This window comes from Gorilla gorilla, chromosome 1, assembly GCF_029281585.2.
Source record: "Gorilla gorilla gorilla isolate KB3781 chromosome 1, NHGRI_mGorGor1-v2.1_pri, whole genome shotgun sequence".
In the NCBI taxonomy this organism is placed as follows: domain Eukaryota; kingdom Metazoa; phylum Chordata; class Mammalia; order Primates; family Hominidae; genus Gorilla; species Gorilla gorilla.
The window spans coordinates 12,008,143-12,033,952 of NC_073224.2; the positions used below are offsets into that span (position 1 = coordinate 12,008,143).

At 40.0% G+C, this 25,810-nt stretch overlaps 1 protein-coding gene across 16 annotated transcripts in view; it reads right to left on the bottom strand.

The window, feature by feature from the left end:
* Positions 1 to 25,810, bottom strand: part of SDCCAG8 (SHH signaling and ciliogenesis regulator SDCCAG8) — a 245,554-nt gene that overhangs the window by 40,086 nt on the left and 179,658 nt on the right. Inside the window, exons 17-18 of one of the 16 annotated variants that reach the window (XM_055380706.2) lie at positions 4,128 to 4,195; positions 2,817 to 3,242 (exon numbers count right to left, since the gene is read on the bottom strand). The exons of 14 other annotated variants lie outside the window; for them this stretch is intronic. In XM_055380706.2, the coding sequence (XP_055236681.2) occupies positions 3,223 to 3,242; positions 4,128 to 4,195 (88 nt within the window). In that variant the 3' untranslated portion in view covers positions 2,817 to 3,222. Of the gene's footprint in view, positions 1 to 2,804; positions 4,196 to 25,810 lie in introns of those variants that run through there. One more of the 16 variants, XM_055380718.2, reaches the window with a different exon arrangement.

The window sequence follows — 25,810 nt, forward strand, 5'->3', positions numbered from 1 at the left end:
CTGCTTCTGTACTTCTGCTATACTGCCTACAGCTTTACGGAAGGGAAGACAGATGGGATGAATTTAGCAGGGAAACAGCTGTGGCTTGAAGAAGAGACAAGCAAAAGTTTTGCTATCAGGCTTCATTATGTATCAAGGTACCAGTAAAATGTGTACCCGTAAGGCAGCCAAAAAAGTGTTTTTCATTTGACTAGTGATAATTACCTTTTCTCAACAGCTGACAATGTTCTAAGTAGCATTAAATAGGTATAATAATTAAGCAATAAGATACAAGCGTCAGTGCCTCACTGGGAATTGTGGTTTTCTTCAGGTGTGCTGGGAGGCACAGGCTAAGAGGCCACAGACTTCCACCACCTGAGAAAGGGAACAAGCCGAACACGCTGCCATCAGGGGTGCAACAAATAGAAAAAGGGGAAAAAGCTACACAGGGGAGAGGGAAGCTGGGGACTTATTGGTGTGGCCACAACATTACCGAAACAGAGTTAAGTCAATGCCCATCTTCAGTATTTCCATCTCTTTCTTCACAATAAACATGCTTCAGTCACACTTTGTTCCAGTCAGCTAGGGCTGCTCTACCTATAACTTGTGAAAATGGAAAATTGGGCTTTTGGTCCTCTGAATCATCTTTATCCATTTTTAAATGTCCAATCAGATGTTCTTCAAAATGGACCTGCTTCAACTTTCTGTGAACAGGAAATGTCCAGTTTTGACATGGCTGGCGTGGTGATCAGTCACACTGTGAGTTGGGTGGACTGTGAGTGACTGCTCCCTGCTGGCGCCAGTTCCATTCCTGCGGGTCGCCTCAGGGAAGGCTGACCAACACGCCACCAGAATCCTCCCGTAGACCCTCCTAGACAAAGTAGTGCTCACTACACACACTTTGTGTTTAAAATAAGAAATCATCCATTTTGTGAAAAAAAAAAATCATGCCTCTTTATCTCAATAGAGGCTTCTATATTGGGTGACCAAAAAATAATATAATGTATGAGCATTATGAACACCTGGTAAATTGTTCTAATAAACAGATTCTTTACAAATCTAATGTATGTCACACTGGTGAATAACATCATGTTCCACTCAGATCAATAACATTAATATTGCCATGGTAACAGAAGGGAGAAAGGCAGAGAAAGCCTTAAAAAAGAACAAACAAAATAAGACCTATATGCAATAATCCCTTGAGTGACAGTGACATTTGGTAGTACAAATTTTCCTAAACAGCTTGGAATTACCACATCACCATTTATTACCATTGAGTGGTAATAAAAAAAAAGCATTAGCATACTCAGAAGCACGTGCAAACTGATTAGAAACTTAACTAGCTTCTCGAGGCCTGGGCAGGAGGATCACTTGAGGCCAGGAGTTCAAGACCAGCCTGGGCAATGTAGTGAGACCTCATCACCAGAAAAAATAAAAATATCAGCTGAGGGTGTTGGTACGCCTGTAGTCCCAGCTACTCAAGAGGCTGAAGTGGGAGGATCACTTCAGCACAGGAGTTAAGGCTGCCACGAGCTATGATTGTGCCACTGCACTCCAACCTGCACAACAGAGTTAAACCCTGTCTCTTAAAACACAAAAACTTATTAGCTTTCTAAATATTTTAGTATCACCTTCCATTCCCACTCTTCCAAAAGGTTGTGTTTTCTTTCATTTTAGGTACAATTATTTCCACCCCCCGCCCCCAAGCCTTTCTGTAATACACCTCCATTCTTCAGTGACTTGTTTCTGGCAGAACGTGCTGAACCTCTGGCCTCCTCCACCTTATTGAGTCTTGAAAAGCCCCATGTTAGCCACTGATTTTCCAGGTTCAACAGGACCATCTTCTCTTTAGAGGCAGAAAGATACTATGATCTTTCAGTGAGAGCACAAGCTTTCGAGTCAGGCAAACCTATTTAAATTCTAGCTTTCCCTCCTAGGACTGCGCAGCTGTGGCCACACTTCCTCCCTCCGAGCTTCCACTTCCTCAATCATAAATTGGAAGAAACCTTGAAAGACTATTGTAAAGACTATTGTAAAGTACAGTAATGTCTGAGTGAATTGTCAATAACTAGGGACTACTTTTTTCATTATGGGAAGGAAAGGCTTTATCAAATCGTCCTTTCTGTCACTCTTTTATTTCAGATTATTGCTCCTCTTCTTTTTCTTCTCACTCTCCATAATCTGCCTCAAATTTAAGGTAACATAAACACATTTGAAACTGGTAATATTTTACTATCTCCACCACATTTTTCTCCATCTATCAGAACACAAGAATTTCCCACATAGAGATATTCATGCAATAGCTTAAGGCACATATCTTGGGACTCAATTCAGAAACTGATCAGATGTCCCTTGTAGGAAAACAGTGGCAGTTTAGTGGCAGGAATGCCGTTTAGAGATCACTGAGAATGGGAATATAAAACAATGCCATATCTGACTGGAATCACAGGAAGCGCTTCTAAACATTTTTACTATTATGGGAGCTAAAATATTGCTAAGATTCTTCAAATCAGCATCCCTTCTTCCCAGAATTGGCAGCCACACTGCCCAGGTTCAAGTTTGGCATCTATCACATAGTAGCTGTGTGACCTTCAGCCTGTTACTCAACCTCACTGTGCCTCAGTTTCCTCATTGTTAAAATGGGGATATTGCTAGTACTCGCTTCACGTGGTGGTTATGAAAATTCAGTGGGTTTAAAAGGTAAGTGCTTAGAAGAGGAGCTGGTACATAGCAAGCACACTCTAAAGTTAGCTGCTGCTACTACAGTGATGAGAATTATAATGATGATTATTATATATTTATTATATCTTACATAATTATATATTATATAATAAGAATTATTATTGCAAGGGGTGTCAGGAAATTTTTACATGGTAGCAAGAAGCTTAACACAACATTCGGTGCTGTCAAACTGTGGAAATTAGGGAATCAAGGAAAGGGCCAGAACCCTTTCCTTGAAACACAAAAGCAGAGGCCAGGGTCCCTGGCCAGGGAGGCTAAAGGATGGTTGAGCTTCTTACAGCAAAGACCTTAAGATTGTGTGTGCTGAGTAGTCAGATGTCTTCACGAGAACACTTCTAAAATTAGTAACTCACTCTGACCCACACAAAAGTCGAGATGAGGACAGAACTGTATCTTGTGTCTTCGTCATTTTGGGATGGGTCCTGAAGGTTTCTGCAGGACCTCTATCCATACCAGCACACCTGACAATTATATTTCTGCCAGAGAGTGATGCCTAACATATTATAGCCAAATTTTAAAATCTGTTTAGAAAGAGAAGAAAACACATATTAACAGACTAGCAGCAATGCTGCCTCACAGTATAAGTCAATAAAATCCCTGTCTCCTGGTTTCCTCATATTGTAAATGGTAATAACCACCCTTGATAACCACTTAACAGAGGGATTGGAGAGTGCCAGCTGAAATTTGCAAAGTACGCTTGAGGTTGCAATTATGTAAACATAGAAATGATCTCTCTTTTAAGAATGAATTTTGAGCGACTTAAATCAAAGTGTTAAGGACAAAAGCTTCATAAAATGCATGAAAAATTGGACTTAGATACTATACTTTGAAATCAACCATCAGCATTACAAATGTCACGTATGCACAGACTGTTACCAGCAGAGAAGTTCAAAAGTAAATACACTGCATTTGACAACCTAATCCTCAATGCATGATGCTAGTCAATAATGGGAAGCCACTGCAAATATGGAAACTGACAGGCCAAGCAAAGCAAATATATTTTTACTTAAATGGTGAATTCTTTCTGTACATTTTCTACAGGGCTCCTATAAGTCATTTAAAATATTCGGTTCTGAATGACCACTTTAAACAGAAAGAATGATGCTTTGGATCTAAAACCGATGATTAAACAATGCAGACATTTACATGAATTATTTTTGGTTTTGTGATAATTTTCATTGTTGACATGACACTGAGAATGAAACTTCTTTTATGGCTTCAGGATCAACAGAATAGACACATGCTATTCTGAATATGAATATTTATAAGATTTTTCCTTAAAGAAAAAAAATGAAATAATCAATACATTATTTTTTTACAAAATAAGGTGCACTCAACCAAAAGAGAATCGAAGATCTGTTGATTCCTCAGAAAGCATTAATGTTTCTAGCATGCGTGATAAATACCTACGAGTCTTCCGCCCATTTTCCTTTTTGGAAGTTCATCACTGTATATTCTGTGACAATCTGCTCCCCTAGAATTTGGAATTTGAATAAAACAGATTTGGTTGCTTTTTCCTCAGATGAATGCACAAAGACCCTTAAAAACAAATGTTCTTTAAAAGTGTGATGCCTGTATTTAACATTTATTAAAGATATAGCATCTACCAAAAGATTTTCAAGCTGAACTCTAGGTCTTCCATCCCAATTCTACAATAGAAAGTTAAATATGATCAGAATACAAGGTCCAGGAAAAGCACAAGAACGAACAGATAAAGATGGAAGATTGCCCCCTAAATACAATAAAATAAAAAATAATCCCCTACCCCTTTACCGAAACCAAGCCAACTGCCCTCCCTCTACCCCCTTTTTAAATGCTGGGAATGACCCACTTTAACCTAGGCGTATTGGTATAAAAATAAAAGCAAAAAATCTAGCTTTCTTGATGTATTTATATGAAAATAAACATATAGGCACAGCTAATAGCTCACTCTAATTTCTCTCTAAGCAGAGCCTCTCATACAGGTTTACTATTACATTCAGAGGCATGCATTTTTAAAAAATACTATTTACCCTGCCACTACATCTCCAAATTTGTCATCTGACTATATTTGTGCAGCTTCGTTAAACTAATCCCCAGAAGTGTCCCACGTCATTTAGCTTTTGATAACCTGAATAGCCCAGTGACCCTGGGTCATCTGCATGACCCAAAGCCAGCCACAGAATTAATAAGTGAATTTCCCTACCAACCAGGGCAGGCTCAAGGATGAGAGCAGAACCCGATGACTCTTCTCAGACCTAATTATGTCAGGCTTTCCTGTTCAGTAAACCAAAACAGGGAGAGAAAACTGAGGAGAAAGGCTTTCCACCAAGATAAATTCTGCATGCTCCCGGTTCATTCGATGAATAAGGAGTTGGAAGATCCAGAAAACTAGGATGATGGAGACTGAACTGACTGGGTCCATGCTCTGAGCTCCCACAGCCTCTAGAGCAGCGATCAGCCCACGCCAACAGTCCTTGCTCCTGCAACACCCATCCCTTCGGTCCAGAGGCCATTCTGACCCACTTGTTTGTTTCCTTAGGGGCCACAACGATGCCCAACCAAATATTTGGACAAATGAGAAAATAATTTGTTGAGTAACATTATCAAATGTACGTTGCACTTGAAATGTGGCACACACAGAGGGTTCTAATAAACTAAATCACGTTTATATGCATTACAAGGGGAGCTTACTATAATGAATTATGTTGCTAAGTGAAGAATGACTACTTAACTAATCCATTTTGTAAATATGGATTTAATATGTTGGGTTTGCTTAAAGTGAGATATACTGACAACAGTTTGGCTTTCTATCAAGCTGGATTTGGAGCAAGATATTTTGAATTAGGGTCATTTATTAAATTTCAGAGCCTCTAGTCTCTCAACATGATCAAGTGTGATCAAGATAGATGGAAGTAGGCTAGGCGCGGTGGCTCTCGCCTGTAATCCCTGCACTTTGGGAGGCCAAGGCAGGCAGATCACTTGAGGTGAGGAGTTCGAGACCAGCCTGGCCAACATGGTGAAACCCAACTCTATTAAAAATACAAAAATTAGTTGGGCGTGGTAGCCGACACCTGTAATCCCAGCTACTTGGGAGGCTGAGGCAGGAGAATTGCTTGAACCCAGGAGGTGGAGGCTGCAGTGAGCTGACATAGCACCACTGCACCCTAGCCTGGGCAACACAGCGAGATTCCATCTCAAAAAATAAAAATAAAAATAAAGATAGATGGAAGTAAAGCAATTAACGTTTAGCAACTGGCCTACTTTTTCATGTTAGGGCAAAATAAAACTTCAAAATTCCCTAGGAATTTTTTGTTAAAGCTTTCAAAAGTTTTCATTTCTTCATTCTGAAATAGATTTCCTCCTTTCAAAATTAAACTTTTCTTTTAAAATGTGCCCTAGATTTTCTTTGTCTTATGAATTACAGCATTTTAATCATAAGTAGTGTATATAATTTCAAAGTTAATATTGATTTTGGTTATTGAAAACAAATGAACAGTTAGAAAATTACATAATGGTGGATCTATTCATTTTGTCAAGCAGTTTATTTCCACCGTATCTGGGAAGTTTATTTCCACCGTATCTGGGAAGTTTATTCCCACCGTATCTGGGAAGTTTATTTCCACCGTATCTGGGAAGTTTTCTCTGGTTACCCCAGACACCGACCACAGTGGAGGGTACATCTGTCATGCTGACTGAAATCCTGACCAGATGAACGGTCCACTCTTGCAAAATGCTATGCTGCTCACTAAACAAGATAACAGGGACAAACAGAAGATAGTACAGGAGCACAGGCTTTAGATATCTCAGCTGTTGAATAATTTAACTTCTCTAACTCTCCTTTGGCTCCTTTGGAGAACACGATTATTATTATTATTAACAGCAATATGTGAGATAACATATTCTTAGCTCGAGCCAGATTCCTATCAGCCACTCAAAAACGGCGACCTCTTCCCTTACTCGTGCTTGTTCCGACATGCCCAAACGGGTACAATGATGTAGGCTGTGGTGCACGGGGGCTGTGGGGTAAGGAAAGAAGTGCATTCCGAGTGGATGCATTACCTCCCACAGTTCCAAGATAACCAAACGTGAGCGAACCCGGACTCTCTGCCTGGCTGACGGGGTGTGAGTCCTGGGAAGAGGAAACTCTGATTTTAGGCCTGTGGAAATCAGTTCCCAGATGCTCTGCTTGGCCTCTGTGTCTCAGTTTCATAGTTTCAAAGGAAGACAATACTAATAATTCATCTTGCACAGTATATGTGAAAAGAAGTATCTATTTCATGTTTTAAAGGTCATTGAATATATAACAGCTAGATAGTTAAAGCAAAATACCATATTCATCAGTGAAATAGAAAAGTTTAGCAGCATTCATCTGTTCTCATTTTAAATTTACCACAGTATGTAAATTAGAGGATTTAAAAAAGCATCAGGCAAAAATCTGAGCTAGGTGCGAATGAAAAGCACAATCAGAAGCAAATTTGTGACTGCTTGAAGTTAAGAGTTTGCCAAATGGGATGGTACTTAGATTTTACTACTAATCTGAGTTTATGTAAAGCCAATAGAAAGATCCCAATTATTGTTATATACCCAGAGTAGGAATTAGCTGCTAAACTGCTGGGGAATATCGGTCTCAGGTTGGCTTTTGTAAACATCTTATTTCATGTGCTGAAATTATCACAGGGATACTACACACCAAGCTGAACTTTAAACACTCAGTCCCGGTATTATATATACAGTCTGAAGAGAATAAACCAAATACAATTTGGATTAGTGGCTGAATTACCTGATTTTAAAAATATTTTGCTGGAGTTGAGAGAATCTATTTAGCCAGGAAGAGCAGTTATTCTATCAACTTAACATTTCAAAATACGATTGATGGCAAAATGAGATAACCTGATCATTCTTAACAGGATTTTCTTACATCCAGAACATTCACACTGTATCAGAAATGTACAGAGGCGGGTTTGTGATTCACACTCTTGTAGAGCTCAGTGGGCCAATATGTTACATTGAGACATCAGCCTACTATTTAAACAACACCCTGTCTGGTTTCTATGGAACAAACTACCTTCAAAAACAAAATGAACCACATTAAATGAAGCCCAGGGAAAGTCAAGCTCAGGAGTGCTGCCATAGTCTCTACTCCGAGTCAGGAGACCTGGACTTTTATGTTGCATTGACCCTGCAGTCTTGGGCTGGGGCCTCGAGCCCACCAAGAAGAGCGTAATTTACCAGCGACTGCAGAGTACAGCCGGTGGGACGGAGACAGATGCCCACCTGAGTGCCAAGCGAAACCTGCTCCAAATTTTGTGATCCCCAGTCTGAATTCTCAGAGTCCTAGAATACTGTTGATCACCTCCTGCACCCTCCAATAACATCATGATATCTCATCAACTCCGGAAAAGGAGAGTCATAAGATAAATGTATTTTCTACTTCACAATGCCTAATCATACAGAACACTACACTTTTTGAGTGCCTACTATGTTCCAGGCACTGTTCTAGGCAGCAGGAAATCAGTGATGAACAAGACGGATGAAGTCCTTGCCTCGTGGCACTCACAGTTCAGAGAAGGAAAACAACAGAGTAAGAAGAGTCACTCAGTTCTTCAACGTTTTGAGAGGCTGCTAAAGGATCAGACCTAGAACCTTGCCTGGCACAACAGAAGCCCTCACAGAATAATTGGATCTGCTTCTCAGAAAAGAAATAAGTAAACATTAAGTTTTATATAAATTTTATGAAGGTTCACAGCCCATCTATGCATTTCAGTGTAAGAATCTCATTGCAGGCTGGGCGCGGTGGTTCACACCTGTAATGCCAGCACTTTGGAAGGGTGAGGCAGGAGGATCACTTGAGTCTAGGAGTTCAAAACCAACCTGGGCAACACAGTGGAACCCCATTTCTAAAATATATACATATATATATAGCCAGGTGTGATAGTGCACACTTACAGTCTCAGCTACTCAAAAAGCTGAGGGAGGAGGATCCCTACAGGCCAGGAGTTCGAGGCTGCAGTAAGCTGTGATTGCACCACTGCACACTCCAGCTTGGGTAACAGAGCCAGATACTGTCTCAAAAAAAAAAAAAAAAAAAGAGATCATCTCAAGGATAGGGAGAAGTCAAAAAGGTATGACAGAGAAAGAGATAGAGGAGTCTAACTCTGTTTGCAAGGGTTACTAGGGGAGGTAACGAAAAGGGGAAGACGAAAAACCTCAACTGAGCCTGTTACTGTTTGCATTTCCTTTTACACAATTAACACATGCTTAGTGCAGAAAACTTAGAAATGGTCAGAAAGTGCAGTGGAAGAAGGCACACCAGTAATCCCAGAGAGCACTACTGTATTCCTTTCTGGTGTGTGGCCTACTGTCTGTGTGTGCACACACATGGAAACACCTGAGCATGCACACGCAGGTGTAATGAGATGTAGCAAGAGGGAGACAATTTTATTCAGCAGCTGTGTGGTTGTTAAAGGGCCTTTGATGGAAGGGTTTTTTAACTGTGGGTCATGACCCTTTAGTGGGTCACAAAATTACTTTAGCAGGCCACAATCAACTTTTTATTTTATTTTTTGAGACAAAGTGGCTCTCCTGCCCAGGCTGGAGTGCAGTGGCGTGATCTCAGCTCACGGCAACCTCTGCCTCCTGGGCTCAAACGATCCTCCCACCTCAGCCTTCTGAGTAGCTGGGATTACAGGCACGCACCACCAAGCCTGGCTGGTTTTTGTATTTCTTTTTTTGTAGAGACGGGGTTTCTCTATGTTGTCTAGGCTGATCTCGAACTTGTGAGCTCAAGTGAGCCACCCAACTTGGCCTCCAAAGTGCTGGGATTATAGGCGTGAGCCATCGGGCCTGGCTTAAATTTCCTTTAGTATATATATGTAAGTGTCTGTATGCATGTGTGTACAATGTGTGCTTACTCAAGAAGCAGGCTACTCTGAATATGTCCATTTAAGACAAGAGTTGTGGCAGATCTGGATGGTTCTGCATAATAGAAGGGGGTGAAGAATGTTTGGCTCCTAGAAATATGAGAAGGCAAAGAATTAGAAAGTTATAGGGTTAAGGAAAGCGGGAGATAGGACAAAAAAAAGTTCCAAGTTGGGAATGCACCCAGGAAAGGACTATGGAGGGGAGAACTAAGTATTAATGGAGATTGTTATGTTGTTTCTAAGGGAGGTATTGCACAAATGTTTTCCATCTTACAATATCTTCAGTAAAATCCATGCTGATCAGCAGTACATTTGTGCCTATGAAATCTTTAGGGAAACTCAAGGAGATGCTGAGCTCTATGTACAAACTGACATGGGGCAAAATTTGAGTCTACATGTGTGAGATACACAAGCTAGAGTATGAAGAAGATGTGACATTTGCGGTACATATCCATCTATAGATCTATAACTATATACCTTCTGTGTATGCAAAAGATGAAATAATGTATACTACTTTTACCTATTTCCCCTTAGGGGATATATTTTGAACATTTTGTCGTATCAATAAACACTTCTTTTTCAACAAGTGATTTTAGCAGCATTTTAGAATTAAATGCTATATTAATCCTAACGCCTGTAATCCCAGCATTTTGGGAGGCCAAGGCAGAAGGATCACCTGAGGTCAGGAGTTCGAGACCAGCCTGGCCAACATGGTGAAACCCCGTCTCTACTAAAAATACAAATATTAGCCGGGCGTGGTGGCGCACACCTATAATCCCAGCTACTCGGGAGGCTGAGGCAGGAGAATTGCTTGAACCTGAGAGGCAGAGGTTGCAGTGAGCTGAGATGGCACCGCTGTACTCCCAGCCTGGGCAACAGAGCAAGACTCTGTCTCAAAACAAACAAACAAAACCAGGTTATATAACAAAACAAACAAAAATAAACAGGTTATACATACCCTATGCTGTCCACTCATATCTCTACTAAAACAGGGGCTAGCAACGCTAGAATACATGCTTTCCCACCAGACAAGAATCCCTGGAAGTCAGTGATTGATTTATCTTCCATATCTCCAAGGTCTGCAGAATTCCTATCATTTAATAGGTATTCAATCACTTTTGTATTTTTCGCTAGTTTTCTGTTTCAAATGAACCAAACTATACAGTAGCTTGAAGGAGTTGTAAAATAGCTAATGAAGCCAGGGGAGTTCAAACCCTAATGGCATGGTGGAAAGAACTGAGGACACACATGGAATCAGCCTATATTAATCCTAACCATTACCTAACAACTTTTAAATGAAAACAATGTCAGTTCCTAGAGAGTCATTCATTAATTCAATACACTTCCACACACTGGGACTTCAGAGATTGATAACACATGGTTCACACTGAAGACCTCACAATCTAATGAGGAGAGAAGGACATCGAAGGCCATGAATACAGTGCTCTAAGTGCTAGAAAACAGAGACGTTTCCCGTAGGAACAAGGTCTGACTAACTGCCTAGAATCAGGGAATGCTGGCCTCTAGAGAGAGCTCATGTTTTTAACCCTGCCCCTACCCAACCTCAAAAATCCCACCCTGAAAGAATAGTGCTGGTGAGAAATTTGGCAATCAGATCCAAATACGTTTTCAAGCTCTTCCTTGGAGCCATTTATTGAAGTGGAGAAGACAGAATCCCAAGATGGGAGTGTGGACCTAAGGGGAAAGGGCCAAGGGACTGCCCGAGTTGCCACATTTGCAGTCACTGAGGCCTCCCTACTCTAGGCAAAAGGCCAAAAGGAGCCCAGGACTCCATGGTCCAGTCGGGCCTAACAGGAGGTAACCCTGCTAGTGAACACAGAGGCATAATTCAAAATGAGAACTACGAAATGCAACACTAACACTATGTGTTAAGGGCCATGTGGAAAAACTGGGGCACTTCCAGACGTCGGTCACAAAAATAATGATTTTAAAGTGGAAGAGATACAGAAGTTAAGTATATTTGGTTTGAACAAGAAATGATAATGTGTTTCCAAGGATCGTCTTCCAAGGGCTGTTCTGCCTGGCTATGTGAAAGAAGAAACGTGTTTCCCAGCCTCAAGTCTATGCTATCTCCTTCATCTATGATACAGAAATCACTAGCAATATGTAAAAAGCCAAATTTAGCTGATTTTTTAAAAACAAAACTGTCACAAATTTTGCAACTTACCAATTATTCTTTAATGTATCAGCCACTGGGGGAACCAAAAGCTTGGAAAATATATAATTCATTCCAAATGGCTATCATAAAATTTGTAAAGTCAGAGTCATTTATGTAACTGCTAACAACCTTAGCAAGTCGCTCCATTAAGCATGACCTACAAACCTTGAAAAATAAGGATGAACTAATAACACAATGAGTTGTAAAATAGCCTAACTAGAGCCAGGCCGCCACTCCAGTTATAATGAGATCAAAGCATATTTAATAGTGTGATTAACACTTACTGAGTGTCCACTGGATGTGCATCATTATACAATAAAACTATAGATTTTTATTACTTAATAATAGTCATTAGACACACGTATATTGAGTAGGTTTTCCAAACATGAAGATATACATGAGAGGTTATAAAATATTTTTAAATGTTGCACATACACATCAAGTTCTGCTTTTGTCTCATTTTTACCCTTCTACAATTTTAGGAGATAAAAAGGATGATAAAAATATGACGATTTTAAAAAAGAAGATAAAAAGGACTACAGATTCATTTAGTAAATGCCTTCTAAGGGCCAGGATCTGAACTATAGGCAAGAGATACAAAGATGACCAGAGTATGGTTTCTGTCCTTAAGGAGTTCACAGTCTAAACAAGTTGGACAGTCAAAGAATAATTATAATGTCCTGTACGTTTGAGCAAACTGCTGTCTGAACGAAGTACTGAGTAACACAGAGAGTGGCATTAAGGAAGACTGTACTGGAGATGATGGCTGACCTGTGTCTTGGGAAATAAGAGGTCTCTACGCAGGGGGAGGAAAAGGTCTTTCAGGCAAGAGCACCCGGACTGTGAATTCTCAGAGACAAGGGTTAAGTCTTACACATCTTTTCAACCCCAAAGCCTACCACAGGCCCCTGTTACCATTGTTAGAACACAATACATATCTGAAGAATGTATGTATGTAGAGTGAAAGAACTATAAATAAAATAAATACATGAACAAACACCAACCACCTCTCTACTTTTATTCACACTTGATTCTAGATTCCTGAGAAGAAGAACGGAACAACAGAAAATCCCTTTTCAGAGCTTATGAACTATATAGAAAAGATGTTTACTCTCCTTGTTTGCTACAGCCAGATTTAGTAATGGACATAACCAAGCCCTGGAGGACCTGTTTCTGTCTAAATCTATGCCTTGACAAGGTCCCAGAAGCCTGGATGAACCACACCTCAAGCTTCACCTGTGGATGACACCTCCCATTGTTCAGCAATGCGGGTGCCTGCAGCAGCTACAGCCATGAGCAGCTCTCCCAACCCATGAGTTAGGAAGCAAGGACTCGGGAATCCTGCTGCACACTACGGTATAAGGGAAATAAAGCCAAAATAAAAGCCACGGTTGGGACAGGAAGGGTGAAAGACGATCACAAAGCCACGCAGAAACTATTTAGCTCCTCTAAGAAATGCCACAGGGAGCCATTTACATGCTTAATTTGGTGACATGTCTCCAACAACCACCCCACAGGGAAGTTTGTAGCTCTTCACACCATATCCTCTTACCCTTCTTTGTAAAGTTTTAAATGTTTGCAAATATTTTTATTTATATTATTTGAACTATAACTTAAATTTTAAAAATGGTTAATAATTCTGAAGACTTATCAATGCTTTTAATGTCCTAATGTACATTCTGACTCTCTGAAAAGTACATAGTTTATGCAGTATGTTCCAAAACTAAGATATCATGCAAACCTTTTTTTCAAAGACTATCTGTGAAGGACGGATTGTCTGTAAAACACATTTGCAAAAGTGCTGCCCCACCCCTTTGAGTCACAGTGTAGCAAAGGAGTAAACAGGCAGTTATGTAAGATAGTATGTGTGTACGTGTGCAGGCACACGCACACACTATAATCACCATCTTGATAGATACTAAGACCTAATTAAGGAAGAAAAATAGAATGGATGCTCAGATCCCCTTCCTCCCCCAAAATAAAAGGAAAAGTGGAAGGATTCTATTCACCCAATTTAGAGAGAGAATAGTTGTTCATTACCTATTGATTTGTTCATTCCTCATTTAGCGATGAGACCTAATACATTCATAATGCCTTTTAAGAATGAGGCATGGTTTTTTTTTTTTTGTTTTTTTTTTTTTTTTTTTGAGACGAAGTCTTGTTCTGTCACCCAGGCTGGAGTGCCGTGGCGCGATCTCGGCTCACTGCAACCTCTGCCTCCTGAATTCAAGTGACTCTCCTGTCAGCCTCTGGAGTAGCTGGGATTACAGACACGTGCCACTGTGCCTGGCTAATTTTTGTATTTTTAGTAGAGACAGGGGTTCGCCATGTTGGCCAGGCTGGTCTTGAACTCCTGAACTCAGGTGATATGCCCGCCTCAGCCTCCCAAAGTGCTGGGATTACAGGCGTGAGACACTGTGCCTGGCCAAGCATGGGTTCTTAATCCAAGAGTTTCCTAAACCCATTTGAAGCTATTTGTATTTTCAGCCATACAGTCTCCTAAGAAAGTAGTCCTTCCATGACTTTATGCAAGGAGTCAATCAGCTCCCCATCCGAGAAAGCATGGCTGCAGCCCCAAGCAGCCCCAACTGGGCAGCAGGTCACCTGAAAACCTGTACATGAGGTATATTCTCCAGGCTGAACAGTGGCCGATGCTTTTATTGCCAAGTAGCTATGGATGGTTTGCTCAGTATATAAAAGCTCCACTGGCCCAGCTTCTGGGTGGGGTGAGGCTGATGTTCTTAAGCCAGGAACACAGAAAGCAGAAAGGGAACAGATAAAGTTCTCTTTCTTCTGCCTCCAAGTTGGCCTTTCTCTGACACAAAGAAAAAAATTGGTCAGGTGCAGTGGCTCATGCCTATAATCACAACGGGAGGCCAAGGTGGGCAGATGGCTTGAGCCCAGGAGTTCGAGACCAGCCTGGGCAACAAAGTGAGACCCTGTCTCTATAAAACATACAAAAATTAGCCAGCATGGTGGTGCATGCCTGTAGTCCCAGCTACTCGGGAGGCTGAGGTGGAAGGATCAATTGAGCCCAGGATGTTGAGGCTACAGTAAGCAGTGATAGTGCCACTGTACTCTAGCCTGGGCAAGAAAGACAGCGAGACCCTGTCTTAAAAAAAGAAGGAGGAAAGATGGTGCATGGAGAATGCAATGCACATTCTTCTTAACCAGTTATTATGTTATACATCTTTACTTGTCTGACTCAGGTAATTCCTTCCAAAGTACACTAGAAGCTCTCTAAATGGAGCACCACTTACCCTGATCACCCAACAACTAACCCTTTCCTTTTCCCTCTGTCAAACACATGAATGATGTCCACGGCACACTCAGTACTATGGCCAATGACTGCTACTCACCAGCACAAATGGGCGCTTGTGCTCCCACCAGTTGTGCTCTACTTCCTAAAGTCAGCCATGTTTCTTCCCAAGCCTGTGTGTGCTGCTTACATAAACGTAATTCCATGTTTGCTGAATTCAGAAGTATGATTGTTAAAAAAAGAGTTGCTGATTCTATGAAAACGCAGTGGAATGATTTAGAAGCATTCAACAAAGCTGAATTTCCACCCCCCAACACAAAAAGTTTGTCCAATTAGGTGTGCCTGAAATAAATGTAAAAGACTTGGTGGGCAAGGGCCATTAAAATAGCAAATTCTGCATGAAGGCTGTTTCCCAAGTGTCTTTATGTCCTCACTTGGTTTGGAGAAATCAAAATTGGGTGCAATAAAAGATGTATTTTTGGTGTTGTTTATCCAGGGCAAATGACATGGCATGCCAAATCAGGTGATCCTTACACACAAAAAATATGCCTCAGCCCCACATATCCATCACCTGTCATGTATTTTTTGACCTTCCAATTAACCATCCAACTTCTGGTCTCAAGGTCGCCGGACAAAATAGCTTCTGGTAAACATCTGATTATTTATGTCCATTGTATATTTTCCTTTTCATCATTAGTACTAGTCCACCTCCCTATTTCTGGAAGCATATAAGTTATTGAGTGGGTACAGTAGAAAACACTAGACCTGATGCCAGAAAACAGATTCGAGTCATTATCTGGATTCTTTGGGCTTCCGTTTTCTTATCTATAAAATGTGGTGCTGGGGATGGGGATGGGAATGGAGGGTGGGAGTAGACGACAAGAGGTGAAGTTGGACTAGATAATCTTTCAGGCCTCTTCTGATTCTATAAAATGCCATTCTACATAACTTGGGTCATATAAGACAGGCAGAGCTCCTTAAAAATTTATTAGTCTTTAGAAATACATTAGAAAATAATATTTGGAAAAATATATGTTTGTTATTAATGTGAGAATAAGTAAATTTACTTGAGATAAGTAGACTTTTTTAGGAACTTTAATTTAAAAGAAGAAAATACAAAAGTAACCACATATATGAATGATTAAAATAAGATTTAAGTTGCCAACATAAAATAGAAATTGATATCCTTATAATTTGAGAATAAGAAAAGATCTAAAAGATGTTATATCTTAAATGTCCATGCTATCTATAACAAAAAACAAACTTTTAGAAGAAACTATTCTTATTAATTTACAGTTCCAAAGTGGATTACAAAGTTGCATTTCTGAGAATACCATGCAGTATAAAATTAAATAATATCCAGTATTAACTTTAATTTCACTAACAACAATTATTGATTGGTGGAAATAAATTACCCAAAGAAACAAATGCCACTTTCTTTCAAATCTTTAGATCTGGCCAGGCGCGGTGGCTCACGCCTGTAATCCTAGCATTTTGGGAGGCTGAGGCAGGCGGACTGCCTGAGCTCAGGAGTTTGAGATCAGCCTGAGACCAGCCTGGGCACATGATGAAACCCCATCTCTGCTAAAACAGAAAAAATCAGCTGGGCATGGCAGCATGTGCCTGTAGTCCCAGCTACTCAGGGGGCTGAGGTAGAAGACTCGCTTGAACCCAGGAGGTGAAGGTTGCAGTGAGCCAAGATCGCACCACCGCACTCCAGCCTGGGCAACAGAGCGAGACACCATCCCAACAAAAAAACAAAACAAACAAACAAACAAAAAAACTTTAGTGCTGCAACAGAACTAAAATAAAGTTAAGCCTACGACATAATCTAAATCACACCTGAATTCCTTTACTAGCAATGTGGCTTGTCAAAAATAAGTATTTCTAGATAAAAAGAAAATTACTGGAGCTCACTACCTCACATATTGTTTTGCTGCTTCTTTCATTTTAATTATTAATTAAAATGGTGTCTGAATTACCTTCTGTGCCACAAAAGTTATACAAACTAGGCTCACATAGAAACATAAGAAGTTTAAATCTAAGTACACATGATCCTTTCAAATAACCATTTGTCATTTGTCAGTGGGAAGAATAAAAACAAGCGTAATTTTCAGTTTGTGTGCTGCCTTGGAGTCTATATCAATTTCAAGTTTTCTTTTATGATTCAGCTATTCCAAGAGTTCCAAGAGTCTGAAAATATTTCATTAAAAATTAATGTGTTATCCACACAAATGGCAAATATTGAAAACTAGGAATATAAATAAAAAATAATAAAAATAGTAAGTCTACTAATACTGAAGAGGAAGGAAGACAGGAGGGGAGGAGAGCATGTGAAAAGGAGAGAGATTTTAAACATCCGGTTTCTATTCTGGACCGTTATGGAAACAGACAGACACAGCAAGCGGAAGCCAAATTTATTCTTGGGCTCTGACAGGATTTGTTTTCGATCTTGTCATTATTTTTACTATATTATTCCTAATAATATTTCTCCAGTGTTCTAGATTTCCTGACCGACAATACCAGTCTCATTAAGAGCTTACAAATGAGAACTGTGGAGGATTCAGGCACACTGGTGGGGTCTAGCTGTCTTGCGAGGTTACCTGCTGGGGCTTTAAAACTTTCCCAGGAACTCTTCTGCACTAAGGCACAAAATTATGTGTGTGCACATGGCCCCCATCCTATGCAACCTTCCCAAGTCCCATTGAGTGATTTGCCTAGGACCTAACACACAACCTCTGGCAGAGCAACAACCACCTGGTCTATCATGAACAGGTGAAGATGAACAAACAATGCCCATTTCACTAACACTGGTACAAAGGCAATAAATTCCCCATGCATCTTCTTCGCCCTTTTTGTAAGAATTGTTCCAAGTTAAATAGCAAGCAAATACTTTCCTTATTCTATCTCAAACCTTTCCCTTTACATGTCACTCAGAGAAAGTTACACTGCTTATCAAACATGCAGCCATGGACACACACTTGTTCCTACATCAAAATAAAACACAATAGAGCTCCTCTACACAAAGATAATGAGGGAACTATTTTGAAAATATGAAAGATTTGTTTAATGCAGACTAGAAAAACATCTCTTTGCATCAAAATAAGTGTCCCTCTTTATTGCATACTGATTATTTTCTATAGAATTTAAATTGTACATAAAATTATATTTGTGCCTTGTTTAATGTAAATTGATTGTCTCAATTATTGGGAAAGGATTTGAATTTTAATGGACTATTTTGCTGGAGATATGCCAAGCAAATCAGCAAAAACTCTAATAGCTCTAGCTGGAGGTACACAGCCAAACATTTAAATCAGGAAGAAGATGTGGTTCCAAGAATTGACACTAAAGTAGTCTGAAAAGGTTTGTAAGCTTTTCTCCATGAAGAAGAAATCAGCTTTAACTTTCAGTGCTGGAAGATTCTGTGACTGTGAGGCTGTCATTTGGTTTCTGTCTGAAAAAACTGGAAAGATCCACACATGAGTGGAAAGAACTTTTGTGGCTATACTTTTTTTTTTTAATGTTCTTTTTTCCTACAGATTAGGTTATCTATGAAAATCAGGGCTTTACCCTGAAGGCAGAACTGACGTAAAATCCAGAGGCACTGTGTCATGCAAGCACTGAGACACACTTGAATGGGACGCTTCCTTGTCTTTGGGAAGGCCACACCAGGAGGTTGGCTGTAGACGCATCACAGCCACATGCCACGTAGTTACTGCTTGACATGTCTCCTTCTTATAATCCAGAGTCTATGACGTCAAACAAATCTCCTCCATTCTTACTATCACAGGCAAGAGCTGACCTTAGCCATCTTGCTACCCAGACGGTTGCAACATTTTTATTGTTCAATTACAACCAGTGATACCAGAGGTGCAGATACACATCTGCTGCAAATTGCCACCCTTCTACTAAAATCCTTTTCACAATTCCTCAATCTCAAGAAACACTGTTGATATAGATGTAAAAATCACCTCTTGGTGTAATATGATGATCTATTCACTTACACAGCAAAACGTACACCTCATTATTAACCAACATGAATTCATTTTGAATGCTACCAATTTGAGGTATTTTGTAAAAATACGAAGTTTTATTATAATAGTTTCCATCTTTAAAGAGCCTCTTTTTGCCACAGAGAACTGATAGTACTAATATAGACACACATATAGATGTTATAACAGCACAGAATATAAACTAAGCTTTGGGCCAGTGAATAAAGATTTCTTCTGTTATTCATCAAACTTTTCTGAATGAATTTCGATGATGTTAAAGAATCAAGCTCAATATGAGACATTTCTTTCTATAACAACATTCAGAAAGTCTAGAAAGGGTCATAAATTATGATCAATGACAGTTGTGACTCTTCCTATGTGCTGATCTGACTTGTATAAAACAATCTCAATGTTAAGATACTTCAAACTCTGTATGATATATCTGTACCTATATTTACATATATATATTTTAATAAACCTAGAGTTTTCTGACAACTAGATTTTTGATTAAAATTCTTTGTTCCCTAATTAGTACATCTCAGATTTTAGATAATAAAATCTAGCCATATGAATTTGAAGAAAATGCTACTCCTAGGCACACCATTTACCATTTTACTGTAGAAGAGCATAAATTCTGACCAGATTTCCTTCTAGAAATGAAGAGGGTATTCTAGAAATGAAGAACCAAAGCAACAGGACTGTGAAAAGAGAGCAGGAACGTAATGTAAAATTGAGGGGAGTATCAGACAAAGAAAAAGATAAAGAAATAGCAGAGAAGTACCATGGGCTGGTTAGAAAACAATTCAGCATGAACAGCACGTTTGGCATCTTAATACCCATCCATCCCCTGTACCCACATTTGCAGAGGACTGTGTGAGCTTCAGTTAGCAGCCAGAGTCAGCAATACATCAGCTAGATGGATGCCTACTTTCTTTTAATGACACATTTGCCTAATATATAAATATTAAAATTTACATTTGTTGGAAAAGAGTGACTCAAAAGCCTCTTTAATGCTGTTTTTCTATATTCATACAAAATGCCTTTAAAATACCTGCTCCTTAAAGCTGACTATTTTCCACAGATAAGAAGGAGAAAATGGTTTGGCCCATGTTCATATACAAAATAAATTCTTTTATGGATAATGGCCATTTTTAAACCAATTAATTTCTAGAAAACAAAAGCCCAGAAAATATCACCAGGAATAGATCATCAAGATATTATCACAAAACCAAACATTGACTTTAATCTGCTCAATTCCCATCACCAGCAGCCTGCATGCTACACACGGCCAAAACAATGCACGAAACTGCTCTTCCCCCTTAAATATACACATTCAGCTCAACAAAGGAAAACACTCTTCAAAAGCACGAAAGGCATTGCTTTCCTTATGTAATCACCTCAGAAGTTATTTTGTTCAAAATTACCAAAGAAACGTCAAAAAGCCATGGTATCCCACAAAGCAGTTAATTCATTATGTTTGACTGAGTCTAGATTTCAATCCTTTGTGCAACATCAAAAGTGCACAATTGGAACACTGCTGCCTACAGGGCCTTACACACAGCTCTAACCCCATGTCAATGCCTTCCAGCCATTTCCCAGAATTCCTGGAATTCTTCCTGGAACTGACCCATAGGCTCTCCGATAGGCAAAGTGAACTGCCCTTCCCAAGTCAGGTGAAAAGGGTCTGCCTTGGAACAAAACCTCTCAAAGGCAGCCTGAAATTGAGTGTTTCCTGAGACAAAAGCAGGGTCCTGTCTAGCAGCAGAGCTTATTAGTTTTAAAGGAAGATCTGCTAGTTAATGTTTTTCTTTTCCTTTGTTTTTTTTTAATTTAATAATGATATACTATTAAGTGTGAATTGCAGAATAAAACCGAAGAACTTATTTTATTTAACAAAAACATACATTGTTTTGTACACGCCAGGCAAACACTAAGCTCATTTAAGCCTCATAACCCTATGAGGTGGGACCTTTTCTGTTTTTCTCTCCTATGATGAAGACACTGACTCACCCAGGGGTGAAGTAACTTGCACAAGGTCAACAGCAGGTTCAGTGGTGGGACTGGCATTAGAACCCAGGCAGAAAGCTCCAGAAACTGCATATCATTAACCATTATGCACCATATGCTCCATTAGCAATTAAAAAGTCTTTTTAAAAGCTCATTTAGTCTTGCTATAACCTGGGAAGCTTTCTAAGACACATTAGCCTGAAAGGCCCCTAGTAGAGAGAGAATTTGACTTAGATGTAACAAACACTGTCACTACCAAGTTGGGATGGGAAAATCTGCCAGAGCGCTTCATGAACTGGAGTCTGGGGGCTTGTAGTCCAAGCCCCGCTGAGAGGCTGGCTTGCTGGGGAAACTCAGGTAGTTAAAAGCATGGGCTCTGACATCAGACAGCCCTGCATTCCTAGACTAACAATGCCACATATTAGCTATGTGATGTTGGGTAAGTTATATAACTTCTCAGAGCCTCAATTTCCCCCTCTAGAAACAGAAGGCAATACTACTATCTCTACAGAATAGCTCCAACGATGTGTGTGTGTGTGTGTGTGTGTGTGTGTGTGTGTGTGATGGAGTCTCACTCTTGTTGCCCAGGCTGGGGTGCAGTGGTGTGATCTTGGCTCACTGCAACCTCCGCCTCCTGGCTTCAAGCGTTTCTCCTGCCTCAGCCTCTGGAGTAGATGGGATTACAGGCACTCACCATCCCACCTGGTTAATTTTTTATATTTTTAGTAGAGACAGGGTTTTACCATGTTGGCCAGGCTGATCTTGAACTCCTGACCTCAGGTGATCCACCTGCCTTGGCCTCCCAAAGTGCTGAGATTACAGGCATGAGCCACTGCGCCCGGCCAGATGATTAAATTTAAAATGGTAAACTCGGTGCAGTGGCATGCACCTGAGGTCCCAGCTACCTGGGAGGCTGAGGTGGGAGCATCACTTAAATCCAGGAGGTTGAGGCTTCAGTGAGCCATGACTGCACAACTGCACCCCAGCCTGGGTGACAGAGTGAGACCCTGTCTCAAAAATAAAAAATAAAATAAAAATAAAAGAAGAAGCAGTCACCAGTATTGTAACACATTATCACACATTGTTTTCCATTCTTCCACGCCTCACCTTCCATTCCCTCACTCTCACTGCCCAGGGACTACAGCCAAAATAAACATTCATATTTAATCCTTGCACAGGTTCTAAGACAGTAGGAATGAAGGAATTGGCAGAATCTTCATTGAAGTCACTCACTTGGTTAGTTAACATATCTTAAAACAGATATGGAAAGATACAAACCAGAGGAATGTCATAGGAATGGAAGTAGTTGGATAATGCGAGCAAAATCACTGGTGAAAATGTCAATAAACTCAGAGATCAGAAACAAACTACAAAGGTAAAGATAGGCCATGATCAGCAGAAAGTTATCAGGAGCCACTCTGGCTCACCAAGTATGAGAAAAGCCTCATGGTACTGAAAACGCTAACATCACAGAAATGTCTTTCCCTTGTTTAAAACCCTTCAAAGGCCCCTCTCAGAGTGCTCAGAAGAAATCCTAAACATTTTTACATGGTTCAAGAGAAAGACTCTTCCAGGTCTAACTTCTGAGGGGTCTACCTCCTACTAGGAGGTAGGCAGGTGCACGCGCGCGTGTGCATACACACACACACACACACACACAATCACTCCCACTCTAACAATGGGCAAAGGCCAGATAATCTTCAAAATCATATTTTTTCTTGAGCCAATCAGGAGCTGAGGTTGCAAGGTAACTAGCTGATGTAAATTCCAAAAGGTGACATGACTCTCTGAAGGCAGAACAATTGAACCGTTTTATCTTTGGCATAGCAAGGAAAAGGGGAAATGGCCACTGTAAAAGTAGATAAAGGGAAAGCAGCCAACCTTTTCATGGGTTCTTAGAGTGTGGGCTAGTGTGCCAGCCTGGAATCCCTGGGAGCCCCAAACACAAGAGGACAAGAGAAACCTGCACTCATTATTGAACACTTTTCCACAGCCTTCCTCCCCCCAGATGCGCACAGGAAAGATTGAAGGCGGGGCAAAAAAAACCCGCGAGCAGCTTCCCCCTCCGAGGTGGGGCATGAGGACATCCACTGCCCACTGACTAGACTATTTTTTCATATGAAGCAAATGCCTCAAGCTCCTGGGGGAGGGGCAAGAAACCTTCTCAGGAAAAAGGCCCACTGCCTCCAGGAGAAGGTGAGAGGCAAAAGCTGTCTTCCTCTGGGAAATGGGTGGAAACCTGTTGCCCTGATTCTAGGAAAAATGTGAACTGTCACTGAGGGAGGGCAAAAGCAAAATCCATCAGTGGTGTGATGGTAAATGTTTAAAAAACAGCTTTCTGGCCGGGCTCGGTGGCTCACGCCTGTAATCCCAGCACTTTGGGAGGCCAAGGCGGGCGGATCACGAAGTCAGTAGATCGACACCATCCTGGCTAACACGCTGAAATCCCGTCTCTACTAAAAATACAAAAAAAATTAGCCAGGCCTGGTGGCGGGCGCCTGTAGTCCCAGCTACTCGGGAGGCTGAGGCAGGAGAATGGCATGAACCCGGGAGGTGGGGCTTGCAGTGAGCCGAGATCGCGCCACTGCACTCCAGCCTGGGAGACAGAGCGAGACTCCGTCTCAAAAAAAAAAAAAAAAAAAAAAGAATTCCTCCATGTCATTTTAGGATTTGACGATAGATATTATTTCTCAAAAGAATTGTGCCCTGTACCTCCAAACCTGGGTGACACGCCAGTCTGATGTGCATACAGAGCATCCTGGGTTTACTCTTACCGTAGTCTATTACACCTGTATGATTACCGTATACCTCCCGCACTGGATTCGAAGCTTCTAAAGGGGAAATATCATGTCTTTTTTCCTTTTGTACCTAGTGCTGAATGCATGTTAATAAATATAGGGATACATTAATAAGTTAGAAGGTGCAAAATAAAGCAAAAGACAGGCAATCTAGTTTAGGTTTTCACATTTAATATTCAATGTTTAAAATTATAGAGTCTAAGGCAAAGCAACAAACACAACTACAGAAATGAAAAATCAGATTTAATTTAAAAGTTCTAAGTTAAATTTTAAGTCTTAAGAGTTAAGATAATGAAAATTCTAATCAGAAGTTCTGGATCTACCAAAAAGATAAACCAAAGAGAGAAAATTAGCTTTAGAGAGTGAATTGACTGAAAGAGGTTTACATTGGATATATGGAAGAAATTTTTCAGGGACTTTCAGCACTGAAATGCGCCTTTTTTCCCCTCTAATATAAGAACAGAAATTTACCTATTCTGTCTTTTTGCGAAAAGACCTTTCCACAGATAGATGTTTAATACTCACAGCCTCTCGTGGTTCTTTGTACAATGCTAACATGGGTGTAGCAATTATTATTAATTGAATATTTTTGTATTATCCACAGTTAATTGTAGAAAAAGCGAAAATAATAAACATTATAAAAATATTAAAATTGGCAGGTTATAGATGGTTTGTCCGAATTTTTGCCTCCAAACAGGCATTAGTTATTTCCTAGTACTAATATAAAATTTTCCCTCCCAGGAGTAGAAGTTAAACTCTGTTAGCCTTTTGTTTTTCTGTTCCTAAAGACTTAATGAAGTTACAATTAGGAATTTAAAAAGAGTGTTCCTCTCAGATGAATGTAGTTAACTGATCTTTGACAAACAGCAAAAGTAGTACAATAGAGCAAAAATAGAGTTTTTAACAAATAGTGCTAAAACAACTAGATATCCATATGCAAAAAAAGAATGAATCTAGACACAGACTTTACACCCTTCACAAAACGTAACTTGAAATGGATCACAGATTTAACTGTAAAACACGAAACTATAAAATTTATAGAAAATAACATAGGAGAACATCTAGGTGACCACAGGTAGGACAATAGCTACAACACCAAAGGTATGACCCATGAAAAAAAGTTGGGGCAACCCGCTCAGGACCCCTTCCATGCTGTGGAAGCTTTGTTCTTTTGCTCTTCACAAAAAACCTTGCCACTGCTCAAAAAAAAAAAAAAAAAAAAAGTTGATAAACATGATATGATATCATACAGAGCATGTTCAATGGTAGATATATATCATGTGTTCGTCCAAACCACAGAATGTACAAAACTAAGGCTGAACCCTAATGTAAACTATGGCGTTTGGGTGATTATGATGTCCCAATGAAGGCTTATCAATTGTAACAATTATACCACTCTGGTGGCGGATACTGATAATGCGGGGGGCTATGCATGTATGGGGTATATGGGAAATCTTTGTACCTTCCTTTCAATTTTGCTGTGAACCTAAAACTTGTGTAAAAAAATTTTTTAGAGTGTTCCCTATTCCTAACTATGCTGAAAATACGATTTTAAAAAAGCAACTAGATAGATATATCCCTCTTGAAATTTTATTTGGGGCTCATACTGAAAATTTTCACCATCGAATAGAGGACACACACACACACACACACACATTCACATGTTCACAAACACTTAGAACATCACAGGCATATCCCAAGTTGTGGTCCAAAATTTCGTTCCATAAATCAGTTGTTGAAAATTCAAAAGGCATTTTGCCTTAGAAATAACATTATGTAAACATGGTATTTTGGTTCACAGACTAACTCACAAGAGTCAGTTTAACCTATAATATAAATAAACAACCATTTAGAATCTAAGTCTCTGAAGTTCCTGCTGCAATCCCAGAATCCAGAACAGAGCTCAGCATGTATTAAGGGCCTAATAAATATGTTGAATGAAAGATATAAAT